General features: G+C 33.0%; 1 protein-coding gene across 1 annotated transcript in view; it reads left to right on the top strand.

Moving 5' to 3' along the window:
- Window positions 1–698: 698 nt before the first annotated feature.
- Window positions 699–27,872, top strand: part of LOC140039308 (uncharacterized) — a 42,101-nt gene continuing 14,927 nt past the window's right edge. The window contains exons 1-14 of the mRNA XM_072084912.1: window positions 699–6,189; window positions 6,311–6,568; window positions 6,697–6,987; window positions 7,181–7,293; window positions 7,843–7,996; window positions 8,343–8,612; window positions 8,801–8,919; window positions 9,325–9,408; window positions 9,927–9,983; window positions 10,277–10,442; window positions 11,669–11,779; window positions 12,057–12,247; window positions 14,277–14,405; window positions 15,447–15,558. Coding sequence (XP_071941013.1) covers window positions 699–6,189; window positions 6,311–6,568; window positions 6,697–6,987; window positions 7,181–7,293; window positions 7,843–7,996; window positions 8,343–8,612; window positions 8,801–8,919; window positions 9,325–9,408; window positions 9,927–9,983; window positions 10,277–10,442; window positions 11,669–11,779; window positions 12,057–12,247; window positions 14,277–14,405; window positions 15,447–15,558 — 7,546 coding nt within the window. The remainder of the gene's footprint in view (window positions 6,190–6,310; window positions 6,569–6,696; window positions 6,988–7,180; window positions 7,294–7,842; window positions 7,997–8,342; window positions 8,613–8,800; window positions 8,920–9,324; window positions 9,409–9,926; window positions 9,984–10,276; window positions 10,443–11,668; window positions 11,780–12,056; window positions 12,248–14,276; window positions 14,406–15,446; window positions 15,559–27,872) is intronic.

Raw genomic sequence — 27,872 nt, 5'->3', positions numbered from 1 at the left:
TGCGTACATCACAAACACATATATGTCAACAATGTTAGATCAGTTTGACAAGATTTACTCAAAAATTAAATATCATAATTGTAATGCAATCGTCGCCAACTGAAATAGGCAAAATTGGCGTATAAAGGTAACTTGGTATTGTAAGCCTAACTTTACAGTTTTACAGAACTGCGTCATAATCAACCCAAGAACATCTAGTGCCCTATTTTATTTAAGCAGATGATTTCCATCAAAGTGATAATTATGTACTTTCCAGCAATGCACAAGAGATAGGTGGCTAATTATTTCATATTTTGGACAACTTTATGAAATGTTATCATGATGAGTATTGTAGAAATTATATTACGCCTGACTTCCAGCTGGGATTAATGCCTGAGTCTGAAATATCACCCGGTGCTAGCAAAATCATAGGTTATTGGTTGTGACTATCATAACATAAAAGGTAACTTCAAAATGGACACGTACCTTTTCTAGGAACAGAAAAAGTATACAATATGAAAAGTTGAAAGGTTTGAAATATAACCAGGGAAGAGTGACATTTCACACAGTAGATAAAAGTAAACGTCAAATTGAGGAGCACCAGTGGTTTAGAAAGTGTCTTCTTTTAAAATTAAATTTTTGCTATAAAATTGTACATGTTATTTTTCATATCTTACTTGAAGTAACTGCCCATTTTATTTCAGGTTCCTTTATTACTAATGGCTAATAGTTTACAAGTGTTAACATCAGCCAATGGAACCAGCAATTCAAAAAGCGAAAACACATCAGTCCAAACACCAACAACAAACATTCCAAGAAGTACGCTCTTAAGACTGATAAATCAAACATGTAATTATAATATTAGCGAGTCGAATACAACATTAGATACATTATGCAATAATTTATTAAATAGCAATATATCAATCAATTCAGAAATATACCGGGAAGATGCAATTCTAACAACTTATACAGCCATGTCTTTACCAACGGATTCTACATCTGAATCAGGACATTTACAAGATTCCATAATTATTGCAACAGTTAATGCAGGCAAAACAGACATTATAAAGTATGAAACAAGTAGCAACATTGCAACAGGGACTGTATCTTGGTTAGATTGGAAACGGGAGGTATTAGGTGGTAAATCAATTCGTAGTAGGGATACAGATAACTTGTTAACTTATTTCACGAAATATGTCACTGAAAATCAAGGTAAACCAGCAGAATCAGAAATTAACGTGCTTCAAACAGAAATTGTTACTGTTATCAGTTATAATGATAATTACACAACTATTCCAGAAAATACGAAAACCTTCATTGAAACCAATAAGCCAAATACGTCACCGCATGATCTGAACGAAGAGGAAAATAACAATGAATCTATTTATACGTTAACATACAACATTCAGTATGAATCGGAAAAGTATGTTACAGAAACCCCAGGCTATGTTACAGTGACCTATTCTAGCAAAACCACATTAGAAAACCTCGGAATTCCCCAAACAACACGTTCTAACAGTGATCACTTAAATCCAACACCTTCAGAAGGCGCTCAACATACCAGTAATATTGTTATAGATGTGTTTACAGAGCCCCGATTAAATGTAGATACTGATGAATATGTTGAGGATAAACAAGTTAGTGCAGTTTATACACCTTCTAACATCCATGTTTTGACACCTATTCAAGATGATATTTCAGACATCTATCACCATCCAGAAACGGTGCCTGCCTTTGAAAATGACATATTTACGGACAAGGCAATCGTCGACATAACTGAATTTGATATTATAACGGAGATAGCCACAGAATATTTTACTGATGAAGATGTAACGAATGCAGCAATTTCTTTTCCAACAACCGAACATAAATTTGAACCAAGACTGAAAGATATTACTGACCATATGCTGACAGATATTCCTACAAAAAACGAAATGGAAAACACTAAAAAATACACTAATATTATGATTGATGACGAATATGACGGGCCTTATTTTGAGACAAGTCGTCCTCAATTATCAAGATCAATAGAAAATTTAGGAACAGATCAAATGAATATAGTTACAACCATGAGTGTTTTTACTGAAACATTAAACGATTATTCTTCAATCACAAAAAATGAACTTTATGTTACGGAAACAGTTACAGAAATGTTTACTGAAATTCTAAATACTACTGAAAACAATATTCAATATATTATACCTAATGATTCAGAAAAAGATATTATTGATATGAGTGTTGGAAATATGAATGTCCCTATCGACGTTCCAATAACGACTACTATAGAAATGGATACAACTTTAGACATATTATATGAAACATTTACTAATGTTAATACTTTTATTGGAGAAGATTTTCAGCCTGTGCTAAGTTCTGTTATTCCACAATCTTCGATTCCACCAGTAGAAATATCAACAAGAGAAACTAACAGTAGTCTCCCTGAAATATTTAGGCCTACTGATGATGTATTGGTCTTCGTTAAAGACAAACAAAAACAATACGATATTCCAATCACAGAAACTATAACTGATGTTCACACAGAAGTTATAACAGAAAGAAAGAGTGCAGATAATGATGGCTTAGACATAGAAGGTATTGCCCCGACAACGGAAAGGGATTATGTCACAAGTAGCGTTCCATCAACGACTGTTATTGATGTAATAACTTACGGTACTAAAGAAAAACTTACCAACAAATTTACCGAAGTAGTTAAGGACATAGTAACTTATATAGTTACTGATACAGTTAGCAACACAGATACTGATATAGCTACCGACACAGTTACCAACACAGTTAACGACATGGTTAACGACATAGTTACCGTTACAAATACTGAAGAAGATATCGACACAGATACCAACACAGTTAGCAACACAGTTACCGAAACAGTTACCGACACAGTTACCGATGCAACCACCAACACAAATACAGACACAATTACGGATACAGTTTTCAACACAATTTCCCACATATTTACTGATATAGTTACCGACACATTCACTAATACAGGTAACGACACAACTACCGAAATGATGGTTACCGACTCAGTTACCGAGATAGTTACGGACACAGTAACTTATATAGTTACGGATACAGTTAGCAATACCGATACTGATATAGCTACCGACACAGTTACCAACACAGTTACCGACATGGTTAACGACATAGTTACCGTTACATATACTGAAGCAGATATCGACACAGATACCAACACAGTTAGCAACACAGTTACAGAAATAATTACCGACACAGTTACCGATGCAACCACCAACACAAATACCGACACAATTACTGATACAGTTTCCAACACAATTTCTTACATATTTACTGATACAGTTACCAACACATTCACTGATACAGGTGACTACATAGCTACCGACATTATGGTTACCGACTCAGTTACCGACATAGTTACGGACACAGTAACTTATATAGTTACTGATACATTTGGCAACACAGATACTAATATAGTTACCGACACAGTTACCAACACAGTTACCAACACAGTTAACGACATGGTTAACGACATAGTTACCGTTACAAATACTGAAGAAGATATTGACACAGATACCAACACAGTTAGCAACAAAGTTACCGAAACAGTTACCGACACAAATACCGACACAATTACTGATACAGTTTCCAACACAATTTCCCACATATTTACTGATATAGTTACCGACACATTCACTGATACAGGTAACGACAAAGATACCGACATTATGGTTACCGACTCAGTTACCGACATAGTTACGGACACAGTAACTTATATAGTTACGGATACAGTTAGCAACACCGATACTGATATAGCTACCAACACAGTTACCAACACAGTTACCGACATGGTTAACGACATAGTTACCGTTACATATACTGAAGCAGATATCGACACAGATACCAACACAGTTAGCAATACATTTACTGAAATAATTACCGACACAGTTACCGATGCAACCACCAACACAAATACCGACACAATTACCCACATATTTACTGATACAGTTACCGACACAATGACCCACATATTTACTGATACAGTTACCGACACATTCACTTATACAGGTAGCGACACAGCTACCGGCATTATGGTTGCCGACTCAGTTACCGAGATTACTGACACTGTTACTAACACAGGCACCGACAAAGTTACCGATACAAATACTGTTATCGACACAGTTACTGATTCAGTTACCGACACAGTTACCGACATGGTTAACGACACAGTTAGCAACACAGTTACAGAAATAATTACCGACACAGTTACCGATGCAACCACCAACACAAATACCGACACAATTACTGATACAGTTTCCAACACAATTTCCCACATATTTACTGATACAGTTACCGAAACATTCACTGATACAGGTGACGACATAGCTACCGACATTATGGTTACCGACTCAGTTACCGACATAGTTACGGACACAGTAACTTATATAGTTACTGATACATTTGGCAACACAGATACTAATATAGTTACCGACACAGTTACCAACACAGTTACCAACAACACAGTTAACCACATGGTTAACGACATAGTTACCGTTACAAATACTGAAGAAGATATTGACACAGATACCAACACAGTTAGCAACAAAGTTACCGAAACAATTACCGACACAGTTGCCGATGCAACTACCAATACAAATACCGACACAATTACTGATACAGTTTCCAACACAATTTCCCACATATTTACTGATATAGTTACCGACACATTCACTGATACAGGTAACGACAAAGATACCGACATTATGGTTACCGACTCAGTTACCGAGATAGTTACGGACACAGTAACTTATATAGTTACGGATACAGTTAGCAACACCGATACTGATATAGCTACCGACACAGTTACCAACACAGTTACCGACATGGTTAACGACATAGTTACCGTTACATATACTGAAGCAGATATCGACACAGATACCAACACAGTTAGCAATACATTTACAGAAATAATTACCGACACAGTTACCGATGCAACCACCAACACAAATACCGACACAATTTCCCACATATTTACTGATACAGTTACCGACACAATGACCTACATATTTACTGATACAGTTACCGACACATTCACTTATACAGATAGCGACAAAGCTACCGGCATTATGGTTGCCGACTTAGTTACCGAGATTACTGACACTGTTACTAACACAGGCACCGACAAAGTTACCGATACAAATACTGTTATCGACACAGTTACTGATTCAGTTACCGACAGAATAATTAAAGTCACGGTTAACAACGAAGTTACGGTTACAAATACTGAAGCAGATATCGACACATATACCAACACAGTTACCAACTCAGTTACCGACACAGTTACCGAGACTATTACCGACACAATTACTGATACAGTTACCGATACAACCACCAACACAAATACCATAAATACAATAACATATTACGACATTCCCAATGTCGATACGACCATAGAACAAATTGGTACAATGACGAGCGACGCAGTCACCAGCTCTAACTCGGCTGATGAAAATTATGAATCGGTAACTGAGACTAAAAAAGAGATACCAGTAAAAGAAGATACCCTTGTTACTACACGCCAGAAATACCTCTTTACAACTGAAGTTGATATAATCACTGATGAAACAGAGTTTGCAACAGAGGGCTTAACAAACGAACCTGTTACTTATTTTGATTCACATAAAGAAATGGTTGATACATACACTGATATTCATACCGACATTAACAGCAGAGCTTCTTCACCAAATATAGACATTACAGAGGCTGGCACCACGATAATGGATGCTATCAAAATTGTCACCAACACGGATATCAATTTGAATACGGAAGACGACGATCAAATACCTTCGTTCAACGAAAAAACAACAACAGAAATGTTTGCTATTTCTGAAGAGTCTACTGAATCTTTTCATAGTTCAGTTACTATACCTTCTACTGTATCTGATATTGAAATAAGAACAAAACTAGCACCAATGCATACAGACGATTCTGATGAAAACAACACGTCTTTGGTGGGCATGCATTCAACACCAGCACCAAGTTTGACAACTAAATACGAGTATATAAATGATGGAATATACACGATTAGTGCACATAAAGCACAATCGACAGCCGAATTGGTCACATCACTTAGGCCTACAGACAATAATGTTAAAACAGAACATATTACGACAATGACGAATGTTGTTAAGGAGACTACAATGAATGTCCGGTGTGGTGAGTAAAACATTTTATTTGTTGATGTTCAAACTAAGTATAATTCAACTTTACAACGTAGCTAGGTTACATTCATGTTTTTGTTGTCAATTTGATTGTCTTAACTCTTTTATTTTTCAAGCCCCAAACCAGGTTAACTTATCTGAAATAGCTGCAAGTACAAACAATGTTACTGCAAGTTGGACCTCAGATGGATGTGCAGACTATTTTGAAATTACTTGCTCCTCCTTAGGAATACCATCAACTTCAAGAGTCATGCTTAGTGAAGACCAAATGGTGACTTGTGCGGATGTTGACTCTGGAAGTATTATAGAAATAAATGTAACTTCTGTGAGTGGCATAAAACACGGAGAAACAAGTTCGATATTGATAACAACAGGTAAGCTACGATATTTTACGTCATTGATAATTGTGGATGATAACCGGTACAGTGCAAAAATTGCGCAATGGATCAAACTAAAACTAAATTCAGTTTATGAAACTAACTAAACTAAGATTTTTTTTTAGTTCCAGCTGAAGTATCATTAAAAATGTCATCATCAACGATTAATTCTATAACAGCAAGCTGGGCTCCAGCCCCAGGGCGAGTGGAATATTATTCGGTAGTATGTGTCGATGAGGGCGAAGTACTATTAACAAACGACGGCGCTGCAGTAATTTTTGCTGATGGTGATAATGAGAATCATTTGAGGGCGTCCTGTATCAATCTTTCAGTTCCAGGGAAAAGTTACTTATTAGGCGTGTATAGTCACAGTAATGGACTGCGAAGTTCAATGGCAATAATTGCGATTTCAACAGGTATTCATGTATTATGATAAAGCCCGAGGCCTAACATCATAAAAAAGCTAGTGGTTTAATATCGAGTACTTAAAGTTGAGAAATACTAATATACACGTTTTAATGTAGAAATACATTTTTTTTAAAGTAGTTTTCTTAATGTTATGTTATTCACCTATTTTTTTTAAAAATAGGAACGTATTTGTTTTATTAGAACGGCTTAGTTTTCAGCTGGTTGAGGGTGGTTCGACAACGTCTACAGTGAGCGCGTCATGGGAACGATTTGGAAGTAATATGGTGGACTTGTACAAGATATCTTGTTCACAGGTACTATGTAATTTATTTTATGGTTGTACACTCAGTCATATAATATTAACAATAGATGAACACAAGCTTGGAACTCATTTGACGAAAACAGATTTTTTTTAATGAGATAATGATTTTTATTTAGTATTTGTCTTGCCTTTTAAAAAAAAAAGAGACACACAAATCGTCTTATCAAACATGGTAGGCGTAATGTCCGTGCATGTGGCTCGCAAACGGTACACATTTTTAAAATGCAAAACTAGGATTTATAATAAAACATGACGATATATTTTTGTAGAACTATAACTTATTGATGATGACAATAATTATCTACATGCTGCCCTCTAGAAAACAGTTAAAGCAAGGTTAGGGTTTAAAATTCTACCAAAGAAAAAAGTCTATCAAACTGAACATTAGTACCGTTCCAGAATAGATTAATAATAGCATATTATAGTTATTATACTAAAATTATACTGTAGTAATGTATGATTTACAATGTATTTAGAGTTGACAAATTGCCTTCAGTACAAAATATAATGTGAATATTTAACGCTTTTGATATAATTGTAGGGTATTGCTTCTCCATCTGAAGTTGGAAAATTGGCCTTGCCAAAAGCTAGCTGTGTTGATCTGCCTACTCCGGGATCTGTGTACAGCATGACAGTGACTGTTATCAATGGAGGCTTACCAATAGAAACATCGCTGCCATTTCTTTTAACAACATGTAGGCTAATGATTCTCAATTAAATTAGGCTTATGTTTCAAGCACCAAAATCTACACAAATTAAAAAATTCAAATAGATCGATTGATATATAACGATTATCTAGACCAGTGTTAAAATCTAGACCGACATAAGCATTTTACATTTGGTAAAATCAATGGCTTGTCTACCTCAAAATCAATACAATGTAAATATAACTATATAATTATGGGGAGAGAGGGGTGGAAGAGAGAAATATAAACGTTTCTTCTTTCTTTAAAATAGAAACCAAAATAGTCATAAACATCGTATTACTCAAACCAAAGACGTTTCAAATATAATTCGTACTTTGTTGTTATTATCATCTAGTGCCTTTTGGCGTAGAACTTCGAAAAGTTTCAAGTACTACATCTTCAATAACATGTGAATGGGATTTACCTGCTGGTGAAGTAGATTACTTTGAGGTCCGATGCAGCGATGGTGTAGTAGAGAATCCAAAGATTTCTGTTGACGACTCCTCGTCACTGAGAGCTTCTTGCAGAGATCTGCCAATGAAAGAAAACATTTATACCATTTATGTCATATCTGTTAGCAATAGCAAACGCAGTGCGCCAGCTTCATCTATAACCATCAAAACAGGTATAAAGTAATGTATAAGATGTTTTGGACAGACAACTACAATCTCATCATACTGTTTATTGCTTACTGTATAACTTACTAAACCTACTTGATGTTTGATTAAGTAGTAGGTAGATAATTTATTTGAAAAAAAAATCACAGGAAAGTAAATGTTTTTGTGAATATTACAGTTATATTTGTTGTTTCAGCAATGGCAACCAACGACAGTGCTACAACTATTATTGCTTTAGTCGTAGGGGCAGTGTGTTTTCTGCTTATCTTAATATTAATATGTGTCGTTATTTATGAATGCAAGAAACGACCAAAGGTTAGTAGCTAAGAAATAAAATAAATAAAGTAAAACAGATGCACCTAATGCCGTGTTAATTCAATTGTTAACTTATTCATTCATTTAACAAATTAACAATAATATACAATAAAAATTAAAAATTAATTAAGTTAAAATGGAATAAAACTTCAATAATAAATATGAAAAGCATACAGGATTATAATACAGTTTTATACAAATATTATAGTTATTGAAAATGTCGTTTTAATTGTTGTTGAAAGATGTACAGTGTGAAATAAAAGTGGGTTGCTCCCACGAAAGAGAAAACCAAAATTTAGAAATGTCAAAGTTGTGAAAAGGTACCGTATTGAATAGGCCTACATGAAAGCAAATCGTAACGTAATTATTTTAAGATACTAATCGTTCAACAACAATTTTGTTTAGAAAAAAAAATCGGTTCCTGCAGCAAGGTATACGAAGACACCGGCAACAAACCCTTTATATATTGCTGAGTCTGAAACTATTGTGGTAAACTGCTTAAATATTATATTATTAAACGTTCCGGTTAAATGTTATAAAAATAGTAAAAGTAATTATCAGCTAATATACAAAGTTACAGAAATATAAATTATGATATAGAATGTTTGCGAAATGTAGGTTGGGGTGACAGTTTTGATTGGCATTCTCCAAAAAAAAAAATGTAATTTAATATTACAAAGTAAATTAAGCAGAATAATTTGCAAATATGCTATCTTTTTTATCTATGTAATTACGAATACGTTACTAAAATCTTCACCATATTTGGTTCTAAAATGTTATGTTAGACGCATTTTGTATATTATAATTCCTATGATTTTATGCGCTGTTTCACCAATACTCACGCACGCATGAGCCAGTAATGTCAGTCTGGGTGAGAACTGTACGATACACTTGTTTGTTCCCAGGCCGACAGTATAAATGAGGCATACATTTATGCTTTACACGTGTAGTCAATAGAATTCAATTATGCCTTCAAACCTTTAACAGGTGTTTATCTATCTTTACAGCTGACCGAAGTTCACGAATATCTTAAATATGATGACCAGTTGTCGGCTTTTCAACAGGCATGTCTTGTAACGTTGTTTTAAATGCTAAATTGTTTATGTAATAATGTTGTTGTTACAGTACATACATCGTTACATAACGAAAACACTATGGGTATTCTGGTCTAAAAAATAGAGATCAATAAAATCAAATTTGAATAAGCCAATTTATTGTCAATTAACTTAAAAATTAATAAAAAAAGCAAAAAGTAAAAACAACTTTTAAGCTAATGTGCCATATTGTTTTATTGAGGGACCTTCTCCAAAACTATTTCCTTTTTAGCAGAAATTGTAATGTTTTTTTTTTCTTTAAGGATGAATATGAAGTGATTACAGACGATGTGTACGAATTCACGTTCGAAAAATTGCAATTTTTAGAAGAGCTCGGAAAGGGGGCATTCGGGAAAGTTTATAAAGCACACGCTAATAATATTGCCGGAAAAATGGGCGTTACTGTCGTTGCAGTGAAGGCTTTACAAGGTTGGTTGACTGAGAGGTACCAAATCGATTATTTTAGTGGTAGTGGTAGTGGTAATGGTAGTGGTAATGGTAGTGATTTCACCATAACTACCGTCTACATGCATCTCAATATTTTATCAGCAAATGTTTTCATAGACTCTCTTTTCCCAGACGTGATTTGGGTTGTGCGCATGCCCAGTCCGAGTTTTCTCATTTTTTTCAGCCGCAGTAAACTATAAGCTGCCGTACTGCATGATAACTGTTTTCTAATGCTTCCGTTCTCTTGAATATAACTGCCTAAAGGAGCAGCGCGAAAACTTCATTTAATACCATCAGTATTTACAAATATAGCGCCCTCTCCTTGTTTTCAGATAAAAAAGGGGAAACGCCTTTTGATTTTACCCTCTATGAGGATGTCAAGGGGCGGAGTCGTTTAAATTTCTTTATTTATCTCCTGCTATTCCCGTAAAAAAGTGTCTATACTGTCCTATATATTTCCATAATATTAAAATACTGAAGTTTAATATTAAGAAATCTGTATTGAATTGTAACAATATGGAACAGCAGTTGATTAAGATATTTAATTTGTCTATAAATTTGATCGGGTCCAACTGGCAGTATGTAAATGACATTCTATGAACAATTCTCATCCGAATTTCTCTGTTATTAGTGATACTATTCAATTGGTATATTTAACTCGTGAGAGAAAACAAATATCCATGAATAACCCAACAATAACAAGACAAATAATAATTAGTGCTCATGTGGAGAGAGAATAATAAAACCAAACAGGTCGTTAAAAGATGCGTACGATATGAACTGATACATTGTATCCTGATTTCTTTTAAAGGTCACATATTTTAAACATTTAATTATCGGTCAGGCAGTGTTTAAAATAAATATAATTACAAGTTTTTGTTTGTTTGCCGGTGGAGGTTTTGTTTGCCCGAGGATGTTCAGTTATATGTACAGTATTCTAAATTTGTTCGGTGACCGACCTCCCGTTTTCGGGTGGCTAGGTATTGACCGTGTCCTCAGGGGACGAGGTTGTAGTCAAAACATAATGATACAGTGTAGGTATAACGTTGGCCCTAATTAATGTGAACATTCAAGAGTTCATAGACGTAGTGATGTAGCGAAACATTACCAGCGGCAAGACATTAGGTCACGGGCAGAGAATGCGTATAACGACCTCGTTTTTAGTTAATTTATCCTTGTCGCGTCTGATAGACTGTCTTTCTTTTCAGAGGGTGCTAGTGAAGTTGATAAGCAAGACTTTAGAAATGAACTCTCTTTGATGAAGAAGATGCCCCCTCATCCCAATGTGATCCGTCTTCTTGGGGCATGTACGCGCATTGGTATGCGACATTTTTTTTTTTAATTATCAATATAGTACAATGAATCTATGATAAAAGACATTGCCTGATAAAACAACTACTGCCTACCTAATTATTTCAGAACTATGTTTGTGTATAATTTTATTTTACAGTGTTTATTAAACTCGGCCCATTAACTGGTTTTGCCAGTAACATTTTATTGACGTCGCGTATAGATATTTATCCGTGTGCATCAAAGTGTCAAACAAAATATAATTTGTAAAATTATGAAAATTTAAATATTTGTAATGTTTGTTAGGTGGAGAAGTTATAATCTTGGAGTACGCCAACTACGGTTCATTACTGTCATACTTGAGGACAAGCCGTGTATTAATGGAAGAGGGTGATTACTGTAATATTAAAAAGAATACTTCTATTTTATCAACCTCAGACCTTATCCGAATGGCCCTACAAGTTGTCAAGGGAATGATCTATATTTCATCACTAAATGTAAGTTTTCCATAATTACATGAAAACTCATCACGTAAAATGAGAGGAACAATTTTAAGAGTGGAAACCGATCATTATAACCCGAGAGTTCATTCTCAAATTCATCTTCCCATTTCATTTACATTTTGTTCCCAAGAGATTCTCTACTTCCACTTGGTGTCGTTTTCCATTCAGGGTGAGTTCTTGCCAATTTCCGTGGGTTTTTTGTGTGTTGCATGATTGTCGCAAAACGTGACGTGACACATCAGAATTAGTTAAGTAACAAATTATACATTCCAAACATAATGAAAATAGAATGTTATAGTTTGTTTAACTAGACAAAAGTGCATGTAATACAGTCCTTTATTGAATCTCTTTAACTAAGCTGACAGTCAGTGTAGCTTTGCAACTTACGAATAATAATCTAATTTTGATTAGTTAATTCACAAAAGTTAGTAACGTACAGTAAAAGAACTTGTACAAGTTTTTGGATTTAAAAGTGATGTTGGGTTTATTATCATCTACCATAAAAAATACAAATAGATTATCAACCATATCCTCGCTAATAATCGAACAAACTATACTTTTTATAATGTTTATGAAAGGAATATTCTGCAAATATTCAATCGATAACACGATGCTAAAATTATTTTCTATAAATGCACTCACACAGGTAAAACATTGACATCCGTCGCTCTAGGGTATATTTGGCTTTCTAACCTTACATTACTTTGATAATGTTTTGCTTCTAATATTTAAAAAATGAATAATAAAAACATCTGCAGTTTCCACATTAACATTATTTAATTTATATAAATGAAATTGATAATTTGAATGTTGAAAATGAAATATAAACGAAAATGAAGTCACACCTGTCTTCGGACACTACCTATCCATATCTTGTCTGCTTTATGTGTCGTCTGATTAATTTGCGTAAGTAAACAGGTGGTGATTAAGAATACGTTCCTTAAGGTGGACAATCCTCACTATCTGTCATACATTATTGTTAAAACACAAAATTGCTATTGACGATTCACTGAAATTACTATTTATTAAATTATTATGTAATTGGTTTCTTTTTATCTGTAGCTCTTCTATAGTATTTTCCATAGAGAGTCTAAAACATGCTTGGCAAATGTCTCATGCATTAAAATACATGGAAAATGCATGCCTATACTTACTTACTGATATTAGGCCTATGTAACTTATTATCATTTTATTTAAATTATAAAAAAAATGAGTGGAGTTCGTTCACGCTCAGCAATTCCACTTGGTAACACTCCAGTTTTGACAACTGTATGTCATATCAATGGACGTACTATATGTTGCCAATGGTAGTGTGATTCATTAACATGGTTCGAGTTATGTTTCTAAATTTCATGGCTCAATTCTGGATTTTTACCAAATATTCAAGAAGAATTTATATATCATATCCTTTTAGTAATTTCACTATTAAAACTACTATTTTTAGTTTGCTAATTTCAAAGTATCATGACGTATTGATGGTATAATGGCGGTAACAACATTGACTATTTTTAATTTATACGATTCATAATGACAAACCACGGAACCACAGTCGGAATGTAGTTGAGGCTTTAGAGGTCATTTTAATTTTTCTTAAACATTGTATTTCTGGTTAGACCTATATCTAGCCAAAGTGTGAACTTTCCGTGCAATTGTATCATATACGGTAATTCCTTGTTATAGGGATATTTTGAATACATAGTGTTAATATAGAAACGTTCTATGAAAAGTATTAAAAAAGTACACTTGCAATTGTTATAGGTCACGTGTTACAGCGTACTATTATGCGGTATGTTATAAATACGGCAGTCGTTTAAAAACAAATGTATTTTAAATTCCAATAATTGTAATTATGAATGATGTGAGGATATGCGAAACACATTTCGTTTTGACAGATTAAAATTATGACATCTGTAATAAAACGATGATCGATGTGGAAGGAAAAAACTGTTTCCCTGATTGGCATCCATCTTCCAGTGGGATTTGTCGCGTTTGTTACCTCTTATTTTCTTTTTTCCCTCTACAGATCATCCATAGGGATTTGGCAGCAAGGAATATACTAGTAGACGAAAACCATGTCTGTAAGATTTCAGATTTTGGTCTTTCTCGCCAGACGTGTGAGTTTACAGATACATACGTCAAGTCAGAGAAAAGGGTGAGGCTCATTAGTGTTAATTAAAGAAATACTCTACTATTAAAACCTATGACGATTTTTGGTTCAGTCTATTCCAATATATATATATATATATATATATATATATATATATATATATATATATATACATTAATGTTCTTTGCCTCTTGTGTGTGTATATATATATATACATACAAGTAAAGGTGCTTATAAGCAGCGTTGTAATTGATTCTTCTCATTATAGTCTCCTGATGAGTGAGTTGCACGACTCACGAAACAAGCCTGTAGAGACCAAACTGTAGTTTTTACTTCTTTTCCAGACTTAACGTATATTTTAGCTCTACTTTACCGTATTGAGCACTTTCTAGACGGTTACATTGAACCAAACATTCATTTATATATATATATATATATATATACATATATATTATTCCTTGAAAATCGACTGTAGTGGGCTGATGTTTGATTTTTATTCAATAAAATGAGAATAAGAATTGAGATCCTCCTTTTGCTTTGACAAAATCGATATAAAGAGATAAAACCATCAAGCTATGAATAAAAATAAAATTCTAAATTTAGAAAGCAATACAACTGTTCGTTATTGAGTGAACTAACCATAGATAAATGACCATTATTATTTTCATTACAATGTATTCTCTTATAGTTCATATAATATTTCATAAACCGGAACTGAGCGTATCCGAATTGAGACATGGTGGCTGCTGTCAAATCCATGTTGACTGTTGTTTAAACGAAATCGCCTTCAACAATTGACAATATAAGAAAAAAAAAAGAAAGTACAATAACAATATACTGTAGTATTGGCTGGCCATCTTTAGTCTGATATGTTAATAGGATTTTAATTTGACTTTAAGCAAGTAGCACACCATACGTGCCGTTGCTAAATATATTATATCCTGGATCCTACAGTGGTAACTCACTCAATATGTGTCATACTCCGTGGGCCTAAAGTGTATATATAAGTAAAACCAATAGACGTAATGGCATTAATCAATATTATCAATATATTTTAATATTATTATATAATGTTATTTTTTTTAGGCCCGACTGCCAATTCGGTGGATGGCGTACGAATCTTTATTCGAAGGTTTATACACGTCTAAAAGTGACGTCTGGTCTTTTGGTGTTTTACTGTGGGAAATTGCTACTCGAGGTAAGTAAAATACAAAAACACATTTTCCTTACAATAAAAGCTTTCTTTCTCAAGTGAACTTTGAATTTCTTATGAAACGTTCTTTACAACAAAACACAATTTCATTAACATCCGGTCAAATTCAAGTTTATACTGCACAAACAATATTTCTATCATAACGTTAATCAATTACCTGTTGGTAAAAGTTAATACTTTTTTGAGAAATGACGTTTTGTGAAGTAAGTAAAAGTTCGTTTTTCTCAAGTTAAATTAAGCCTATTATAATAAGAATAGGCAAGTAAAAGATATTATTGTTAATGAACAAAACAGTCGTTTTAATTTTTCGAAGCGCTGTAAAAAAAGCATAATATTGACGTCATTCATGATGCCCTATTGCAGCACTTTCATTTTGTGTTAATGTTGAATGTATTTTGTTCACACTCAATATCACAATATGATTTCTTACTAGTAGACATACTAATGACGTCATGACTAAGTCGACGGACGGGCCGTGGACACCACCACAGTAATGTGTTTCTCCGGCACTTAATGGTTTAAATAATGTCTATGTTTTTAATTAAAACAGTTTCATTTTAGCAAAAGACTAGGGCGGACAGATTGGCATGGTTTGTTTTTCACTTGTTCATTATCCAACTTGCTTCATACGGTTTGACTGACTTCCGGACAACATTTCATTAATTATACACCCCAAAAGTTATGTAAGCTTAGACTAGGCCTAAGCGAAAAATGATCTAGGATATTCTCTGTTGTCGGTTTTGTGAAAATTGATACAATTGTATGGTCGATGCACAATAAATCAGGAGTTGGAACGGGCCTTTTGAAGTCACACAAGGAAAGGCGACTGTTCATAGGACGCACCTCAAACATTTCGTCTGAATTTCCCATTCGATGAATTATCACATCATCTGTGTCATCTGTGTTAATAATATTAATATCCTCACTATTTTATTTAAACAATTAATATAACACCAATCATTACCTACCTCGTAAAGTACAGAATCATTAACATTATATACACGGTCTATTCAAGACGTTACGTTATTGATATAGGGTCTATTATATCATTGCAACTGCTGCTTACATTTTTTTGTATTACCCTCAATGGACTATGTGCATTGGTTGCGTTTTATAATGTGGTAACATATTTTTAGTCGACGTCCAAAGATTCGTAAAAGTAAATATAGTAGGAATAAGTTAATTTACGACCTTGTCATATTTGAGTTTTCGGCAATAAGCTAACCAACATCAACTACACACCTATATTCTATTAATAACATATTTTGTGTATTGCTTTATGTTGATATTAGAAATATCAAATGACTGAGCCGGTTTCACTGAACATCCTTGACTTCTAGCATTCGAACAAAACAACAAAATTCTTGAGGTGGGAATAAAGTGCTGGCGGAATCGCCATCAGCAAAATGAATAGGTAGGCATAGGGCCTACAAAGATCATTGCACTTGTAGATGAACATTTATCTACTGATTTGTTTGTCTTGTGTCGTCCTCTTGGCGGCTGCTTGTACTTATTTTGGGCATTCCGTTCTCAAAATACTTGTAGGATACAGTAACCACTGTATTTTCCTCCCACTTTCGTATCAGGTCATACCACGGCCTAAACCTTTGACAGGTACCCGTCTCCAATGGGTGATTGTCGGTGTTGTGTCGATAAAAAAAAAACACCGCGAATACCCGATACCGGTTCAGAAAGTGCTGGGTGGCCTAATAATTGAAAAAGGGAAATGTGTCAATTGATTTTTTTTGTGGAAATTTCGTTCACACTTTCACCCAAAAAATATATTGAGAAATGTATGAGTATATTTTGCGGCCTTTCCACAGTAAATTAGGCATTTTCTTGATTTTATTGACCCGACGTTATCTACCTTATAATATTTTATCATACTTTCATTATATTGGCAGACAAGTACGCGAATTTCAACTATATACCTATATTTTTTTTAAAAGACACACCAACACAAGGCCTATTGACTTGTAAGGTAGTTGAGTCCTATTTATATTTTGTTTCGCATAATTGGTGTTATACTTTAAAAAAAAAAAACTGTCAACTGTCATTCCACGACGTTTACCGTAATTAAATTCTAATTGTCAGATCACTGAAGCATGGCAATCTAAGTCGCATGACCGCAATCTTTGACAATAGGATCACAGGTACTTCTTTTAACGCGAGTATTTATGGTTCCCAGGACACCCCTGACCACTTCCGAACACTGATTCACGTTCTGGGGTTTCCGGAGGTGTCCCAGTTTGCACAACATTCCTGTACATACATTCCGGTTGTTTTTTTTTTTTTAAGGAAAGACGTTATTTATGGTTACGGTTGTAAATCATTCACTACTGCTTTAATGACATAATGATTGTTTTGAAAACCTTTACGGTTTTATCGTGTCCCCGTTTCAGACTTTCTACCTGGTATCGACAGATTTACATTCGCATTGTATTCACGAATCGTTCTGAACCCCCGGTGTAAAATGTAAATATGAAACCATAGCTGGTTAATAAAACGTAATTTTAACGCATTATCACGTGACATGTTCATGAGCAGGTGTATAAATGGGAACAAGGGGTACGAAAACGCGTTAGAGAGCTCATGACAAATGCAAAAAAGGAAATTCAGCACGATTTCGGCCTAGTATTTCAGTAGAACCTTTTATTTTGAACACCCATATTCAGGACCATGCTATTAAATGGAAACAGACCAAGTGTCAATATAATTATTAATATAACGTGTTAATATTATAAAAACAACCCCAATTCAGGGGACACACATTTTTTATCCAGAATTTGTTGTGTATTCTAAATAGCTATTGTTTCATATAAAAATAGGTTTATTGCAAGTGCAGTCACGTTATATTATTCAACATTTGTGACTCTTATGGGATTCCCATTAATCTCAAAATGCCACTTAAAAATGTCCGCAGTAAATTTTGTTTTGTTTGTTTCAAAATGATCATTATGTAATAATGGCCACACCCTCATGTGTCAACGAACATCACATTTAATGTCCACCCAAGTGAGGTTCTCAAATTGAGTAGGCCTACTGGACCCAGTGTGCACATTTTTATTAGAGCTGAGCCGGTTTTCTAGTAAAATGGATATTAGGCCTATCTACTTCTAAATATTTATATTAACTGTCTTACAAATAAATTTTAACACAATTTTAACCGGCACACTATAATAGACCTATAACATTAGTCTCCGATGTACGGTATTTCAAAGAATCGTTGAGAGAGTCATCTTTCTATCTGCGTGCTAGTGACATTTTATGAATTGATATATTTCAATTTGATAAATAATAAAGACTACTGTATAATGTGAGCCATGCTTTACAAGTGATTCTGAATAAAACAAAAGCTGTTAATTTACGCCACCGCAGACAAATCACAACGATGTTAAAAAAAAACCTTGTCTGAATAATGTTGTTATTGCAAAACAAAAGTTGACGTATCCAACAATCTGTCCCGTTCGTGTCGAACGAAAATCCTGTCAAATTAGTAAAGGCCGGCCCTAGATGTTGCTGCTCTGCCCCTTCAACAGTTTCTTTTAAGTATTACAATGACTTAGCATGTTCAATCCATAAGTCTTTGTTTGGAAAACTATCCGCTAAGTTTTCACAGTTTTTTGTTGCATTATTGTATGCCTAATCACTTACGTTTACAAATCAAAATGTGTTTGGTTTATGTAGGCCTATTTAGTTTGTATCTGGAAAAAAAGACAACAATATGCAATTGTTGCAAACACATTATCATGACTCAAATTGCCGTTTCTGTCAACAGTATTATTCATGTTGGCCTAAATCGAGTGCGCCCTCAGAAACGAATAACTTTTTTGGTTTTTATAATCACGGTTATACGGTATACAACTATTTTAATAGTGACATCTAAATTTTAATGTAACCATTATTTCGTATAATTCACTACCAAAATATATATTTTCATTATTTACATTTATTATTATTAGGTAAAAGGTAGTATTTATCAGATAAAATTATAACATATACATAACTGAGCCCTAATTATTTCATTTCAAATTGGATAGATTTTTACCCTACGTAAAACAGTTAAAGTCAATTATAAATTTAATAAAATGAATTGAATCGTGAAGTTTGTTGCTTTTTGGCTATCTTCCAATTTAAATGGTTGATCAGTAGTTCAAATATAAGTAGGCCTAAATACTTGCCGTCTCCAAAATGTATAATTGGTCTGGTTTGTATATTGGTTATTATTATGAGTGGAAAAATACTGAATATTATCGGTTATTTTTCATTATTTGTAAGCCAAAGTATTCACGGCTTAATGTTATGGGTAATTTAAACACACATCAGATATGGACATGTTTTTGTATAAATCATTGGAATTTTATAATCAATATCAAACAAATAAAAACGTTTTATGTTCTTCGTACGGATATTACATATTTTGAGCCCCAACGGTTAAGTCATTAGGGAATTACTTAACCCATGATGTAGAAGTACGCTACCCTGTCACATGCAATGTTTTTTATCACAATCATCTTACACATCAAGACATATAATTTCAAATAAAGTAATTACAAATTAGCCTATATTTTGTAAATTAATATTGAATTATCAACATTTTCTTACATTAAAAAAAAACGCGAACGTGACCTAATAATTAAATGAATGAAGTTTGAAATAAACAGTTCTATAAATGTTTCCCGTTGTTCTGATGAATCGATAAACATTTAAAAGAAAAAATGTACTATTTTTAGAGCAAAATGTCATAAAAGTTCGAATTGTAATAAGGTCACAAATTCATATAGTTAAATGTGACCTCTATTTATACCCGGTTGTTGCATATAATTGAAAACAGTTTATGTTGGTTATGGTATTATTTGTAGTGACTAAATGTGAATATTTTTCTAAATAATAAATATTACTATAAACTGGTAGACACTGCACTAAAAAATCATAAACTTTTATTAAAGTTTGGTAGCGTGCCGTAGGCTAATGACGTTTGAAAACATATTTGATTTTAATTATAACCAAGCAGAATATTCTTGTAATGCAATCACTCAACAGTGGGTCACACCCCCGTTTATCATTGTCTGTAAACTACCTAGTAGACCTACGTTTAATTCAAAAATATATTTTGTTTAATACTGTCTTTCTCGTCAGTGTTTTAAATACAAATATACGCCTGCGTATTAGACGAGAGTTATAATAATGTAATTGAGAAAAATAAAATATAACTCATTAACGACATTTCATATTTATATGTAAATATTTTGTGCTTCCACTGTCCATGCCGTAAAAGTAAAAGTTCTAACTGTAATGGAATGTCGTGTCAACGTTAATCAACTTTATTTTCACATGAGTTCACATGAGTCAGTTGTTGAGGACACACAAATGGCGCACAGTGTCCATACGATGGCCTGCATCAACAGATGTTTCACGCATATGTTTGTTGCTTATCCGCTGCGTACGCAAGAGAGCAAATGGTTCAAGTCATGTATTCGTATTTTCTTTCGTAATGTCTGCTGCATATGATCAGGTAGTACGTTTAAAAATGTAGGCGTAGGTTGAGGTCGAGTTGTAGTTATTGAAGAGGCTATGAAGTCAACGAAAATAACAGCAACAACCACCTTGCCTACCAACACATTTTAGTAAATGAAACCTAATTCCTTATTCAATACTTAAAGTCGTTTAATGTATTATTATATTAATAATATACAGGAGAACTTGTCAGTAAAGATGGTTTCGAAATAAGGTCACATTTTGATTTGCCCCCAAAAAACCCAGAAACACTGTCGGCACTTTGAGTCTGTAAGTTCTATTGTTAAATGTATCCATTTTAATGCGGCACATTAACCCATGTGCACTTTTCTAAGGTATAGATTTTCCCGTTGGTATATCAGGGGTGGTCCTGGCCTAGACGACTTTAACTCGTTTTTCTGGTCCACTTGTGAAAATGTGTGTTCTTCTCCCAAGCGTGGGACCATGTAAGGTCACGCTGTGTTGTTTATACATGGTCTGTAATCTTTAACATACAGGTCACTGGTTTATATTTGCAACTTATTAAGTTAAGTAAGTTTAGTAGAGTTTCTGATTATTTTTTGTTCTTCTTGGGCAATAAACTACCGTACGACTATGCAATACAAAATATTTGAATTTAGGCCTAATTTGAAAGCACAATCTTTGTGCTAACCCGGTTCAATTCAAAGTTGGTGTTTAAGCAGCTAAATTAAATAAATTCCAAGTTTTTTCTACCAAAAACACTATTCAATTCAATTCAATTTTATTTTCATAAGATACATCATAGTGAAATAATATGACAGGTTTTTTTTCTACGTAGAATGCACTTATGCTGGAGAAACATAAATAAGTCCAAAGGGCTCTAAGGCTAGTTCCACCAGAAAAAAATAATTCAACAAGTATATATAATAAATTATATATATAGATTTCTACCAAAAACTCTATTCAATCATGAGTTGCTACGCCGTGCCTAAAAAAATGATGGACCAATGAGCTGCTTTAATATAAAAAAAACCTCTGTTATTTCAAAAAATGAATAAGTAAAAACAAAGGCGCGAACTTTTGCATTGAATTTCATCAGAATTTGTACTAAAGGTTAAAAAAGTAAAACGATATTCCAATATTTATAAAATCATTGAATAATGAGAAAATAATTAGCGAACTAAAAGAATTGCAATTATTCAAAAGTTGTAGAAAATGTGTAGGCCTATGAGGCAATTAGCACTTGGCTATTAAAGTGGAATAATTTCCTGAATATGATTGAATGATATCCAGTAAATAATTGGTTAAGATCTTTTTTATAATCAATCAATCAATCAAAGCAAACACTTAAGTAAAATGAATTAATCACTAAGATTATATTTCATACGTGTGAATAGCAGAGTGGAATTTTCAGGAATATCGTGTGATGTTTATATTGCAAGAATATTTATTAATTTCAATAATAGAAAATAACAATACATATGATATAATTAAGACATTTTAAGGACCATTATTATCCTGTACGGTATTAAAAGAAACAAGTTTCTTGTCACATTTACTTCAGAATCCCAAAGATAACAACAACAAAACAACAAACAGTTTTGAGAAAAAAATGCTTACAACTTATTTTAAAGTACGAATAGGCCTAAGTGTTAATAGTAATTTATAATTAAAACCTTTTAATTTTTTCTAAAGAAAAATATTGATTTAGCGGTTTTAAACTGTCATCAAGTTTATTCCATCTTCGTGGACCATTTAAAGTGTGTTCAGTCATTCTTAATCTAAAAAATTGTATTTTGAGTAGCAAACTTCAAGCATTGTTCAAAGTATTTGTTTGATTTGATTCCACATTGTTTCTTGGTTATTTATTATATTAAAATATTTATTATATTAAAATATTTCGTAACAGTTAATTTCTAATTAATGACTACAAATACAAAAATGCAATTATCTAATTTTATGGAACAAAACATTGAGCAAAGTTTGAAATCTTGTCAAGAAAATATTCTTGATGAATTACTACGAGACCATATCAAATAAATACTTTTTAGGAAACAATTTGAATCAATTTTTATAATAATAAAAATTGGGATTTGCAAAGAAAAAAAATCAATCAATGTTTTATTCAATATAGAACAAGAACAATTTAAATACTGCGTAGTATAGGAAATAGATTAAATAAACGTGGCTAAACACGTTCATGTAATCTGAAGGTGAACTGGGCAACACCGGCGTGACAATTTAAATACTGCGTAGTAAGGGAAATGGGGTAAATAAACGGGGGTAAATAAACGTGGCTAAACACGTCCATGTAATCTGAAGGTGAACTGGGCAACACCGGCGTGACAACTATTTAAACATTTAAAAAATTCTAAAGTAGGCCTATATTTAAATCAAATATATTATACAAATGTTAATAATATTATAATTTAAACATTCTTGTACAAATTGTATAGTTTTTTTAAAACAATTATAATTACATGGTTAAAGTTTAGGTTTAAATAAATAAAATAAATTAAAATTGTGACAAAAATCTTCATAAAAATATATAATATCCACCAATGCATCGACAAATAAATCAGATAGTTAAACAAAGGTTCAACTGGTGATAGGCCGACAAAAGCATTGTATTTTAAGAATTTTAGAATATGTTCAATTAGAATATTTAAAATGTTTTAAAAGCGCCATATTAGCGTCTGAGAGTTATTCAAAATGAAAACAAATGCATCAATCATTTCGGGTGTTGATAATATATTTGTTAAACAATTTCGAATGATTTACTCTGTCCTTCAGTAAACTTTATACTACAAATATTACAATGTTTTACATTTCTATACACTGTCTCTCTCAAAAAATAACAATATTACTCATGTCAAAGAACATCATAAGTATATAGACAAGTTCTATTTCCTCTGAAATATGATGTAAGAAGCATTTTTGGGTAGAAGCTGGGATCCACTTGATTTAGGATATTTCGACCTCGCTGATTACGAATATGGCGGATCCCAAGCGAAATACGGCCATCTAAGCCCTTAATTTGTATAATTAAAAATGGCGGCCATTTTTTATAATTACCCTATATCTCGAGAACCACTAGTCACAGATAATTAATTTTGGTGTCAAAATGTTTAAATATATGTTTTTATATTCACTTTAATGACACATTTTCTCAAAAAATGGATGCAAGTCTTATTTCTGACATTTTGACCTTTGACCTTGATTTATCGTATCTCAGTAACCAATAATCGGAGAGACACGAAATAGGGCTCAAATTGTTCAGAAACTATACATTCTTATTTATTATAATGAAATGTTTTTACAAAAAATGGCCGATTCTACAATTATTGACCTTTGAACTATTAGTCAAATATAATAATATAATAATAATATAACTTTGAAAATTGTGGTCTTATGAATTTTTTTTTCTTTTTAAATTGTTTAAAACATGTGTGTTTCTATCCAGTCTAATGGCACATTTTGTACAAGAATGGCCGATAGTATGGTTATTGACCTTTAAACTACAGCATAGGCCTACTGTATACTATATATATATATATACTAATATAATATAATTGCATAACTATGAAATTATTTATACTCAATAATAATTAGTAAAATGATAAAATTCACTGCCATCAAATATGATGTGTTATGATTTATATAGATTTAAAAAAAAATTGAACACGCAAGTTACATTTGTTGAAATTTGAAATTACCTGCCATCAATATGATGGAGTATGATTATAGATTTTTTTAAATGTGAACATGTCAGCTACATTTGGAAATTACCTGCCATCAATATGATGGATTATGATTATAGATTTAAAAAAGAATTTGAACACATAAGCTACATTTGAAAATTACCTGCCATCAATATGATGGATTATGATTATAGATTTAAAAAAGGATTTGAACACGTCAGCTACATTTGGAAATTTGGAAATTACCTGCCATCAATATGATGGATTATGATTGTATAGTACCTGCCATCAATATGATGGATTATGATTATAGAATTAAAAAAGAATTTGAACACGTCAGCTACATTTGGAAATTTGGAAATTACCTGCCATCAATATGATGGATTATGATTGTATAGGTTTGAAAGAAAAGTGAACACGTAAGCTACATTTGGAATGAACATGTAAAGGGCATCAGTTTTGATCATTCATGCAAAGGTTTCCGTCATCTTTAGCGTTGTTACAGTAGCATATTAAAGCTGTAGCCTACATGGTAGTTTTGACTTTTTGCACCTACATCTATATGGTTATGCATCGTGTCTTGCATCCAAAATAAATCATCTCTAACGAAGCAGTAGGAATAGCTTCATTTTTCAGAAGCACTGGTTGAAGTTTACCATTAGATAGCTCCCAACCAAAATATGTTGGTGATGGCAAATGCTGGATTGGCGATACAGCTTTTTTCAATACGAGTGCTTGGAAGTGTGCTCTTTTTATATGCTGGTGCACTGCATCGCTTGTTGGGAGGTAATGCCTCTGGTTTTGTTTTTTTTTTAACATGGCATGCCTAACTTAAAACTGTCGATAAAGGACACCACCAGACAAAGATGAACCAAAACACAGAGACCAATTCGTCGAATTATAGAAAGTGGTGAAATACCGCTGCCAAATTGCTGTTCAAACTTGTTGGCATTACAAGATAATAATGCAGATCTGACACGATTTCTATCAGAGGAGTTGATTCGTCAAGCTCCTATAGACAAAGAAATTGTCACAGCTGGTGGATTTATGAAAGAAGTTGTTAAATCATCAAAATTCTACACGAATACGTTGTCTCTGGTCAGACCATGAAGAATCGGACACGAGACTTGTCATGCTGCCAATGTCCGATACGACACAGTTGTAGTTGCTTCTAGGGATACAGACGTACTAGTGATTCTAGTGTCTCACTACCAAAGCATGGTATCCAAATGGATGATGACAGGGACATCCAAAAAAAGAAAGTATCTATAAAAGACATTTTTCAAGCCTTGCCCGAGGGTTCTGCAAAAGCACTGATTCCATTCCACACTATTAGTGGATGCGATACTACTCATATCCAGGGAAGAGTTAAATTACATTAATACATACATACATACAGTAATTTAACTCTTCACTGCTCATATCTAAGTGGTCACTCAAAGGCATCGGCATGGGAAGTATTAATAAAAGGTATGAACTAATTAAAGACCTGGGAGAAAACCTATCAGTGACCAAGTTATTATGAAATCGGAAAGATTCATTTGCTACGTTTACGGTGTTGGTCAAGTTAAAAGTACCAATAAAGTTAGGCTTTAAAAAAAAGGGACATTACCTCCAACAAGCGATGCAGTGCACCAACATATAAAAAGAGCACACTTCCAAGCACTCGTATGGAAAAAAGCTGTATCGCCAATCCAGCATTTGCCATCACCAACATATTTTGGTTGGGAGCTATCTAATGGTAAACTTCAACCAGTGCTTCTGAAAAATGAAGCTATTCCTACTGCTTCGTTAGAGATGATTTATTGTGGATGCAAGACAGGATGCATAACCAATAGATGTAGGTGCAAGAAGTCAAAACTACCATGTACAGCTTTATGCCGCTGTAACAACGCTAAAGATGACGGAAACCTTTGCATGAATGATCTTAACTGATGCCCTTAACATGTTCATTCCAAATGTAGCTTACGTACGTGTTCACATTTTCTTTTAAATCTATACAATCATAATCCATCATATTGATCGCAAGTAATTTCCAAATGTAGCTTACGTGTTCAAATTCTTTTTTAAATCTATAATCATAATCCATCATATTGATGGCAGGTACTATACAATCATAATCCATCATATTGATGGCAGGTACTATACAATCATAATCCATCATATTGATGGCAGATAATTTCCAAATTTCCAAATGTAGCTGACGTGTTCAAATTCTTTTTTAAATCTATACAATCATAATCCATCATATTGATGGCAGGTAATTTTCAAATGTAGCTTACGTGTTCAAATTCTTTTTAAAATCTATAATCATAATCCATCATATTGATGGCAGGTAATTTCCCAATTTCCAAATGTAGCTGACGTGTTCAAATTCTTTTTTAATTCTATAATCATAATCCATCATATTGATGGCAGGTACTATACAATCATAATCCATCATATTGATGGCAGGTAATTTCCAAATTTCCAAATGTAGCTGACGTGTTCAAATTCTTTTTTAAATCTATAATCATAATCCATCATATTGATGGCAGGTAATTTTCTAATGTAGCTTACATGTTCAAAAATTCTTTTTTAAATCTATAATCATAATCCATCATATTGATGGCAGGTAATTTCCAAATGTAGCTGACATGTTCACATTTTAGAAAATCTATAAGCACACTCCATCATATTGATGGCAGGTAATTTCTAATTTCAAATTTCAAAAAAATGTAACTTGCGTATTCAAATTCCTTTTTAAATCTATATAAATCATAACACATCATATTTGATGGCAGTGAATTTTATAATTCTACTAATTATTATTGTGTACAAATAATTTCAGTTATGCAATTATATTATATTTAGTATACAGTAGGCCTATGCTGTAGTTAAAAGGTCAATAAATATACTATCGGCCATTCTTGTACAAAATATTCCATTAGACTGGATAGAAACACACATGTTTTAAACAATTTAAAAAGAAAAAAAAATGCATAAGACCACAATTTTAAAAGTTATATTATTATTATATTATTATATTTGACTAATAGTTCAAAGGTCAATAGTTGTAGAAACGGTCATTTTTTGTAAAAACATTTCATTATAATAAATATGAATGTATAGTTTCTGAAC

This window comes from Antedon mediterranea, chromosome 2 (assembly GCF_964355755.1).
Source record: "Antedon mediterranea chromosome 2, ecAntMedi1.1, whole genome shotgun sequence".
NCBI lineage: Eukaryota > Metazoa > Echinodermata > Crinoidea > Comatulida > Antedonidae > Antedon > Antedon mediterranea.
This window is presented reverse-complemented; position numbering and strand designations above follow the sequence as displayed.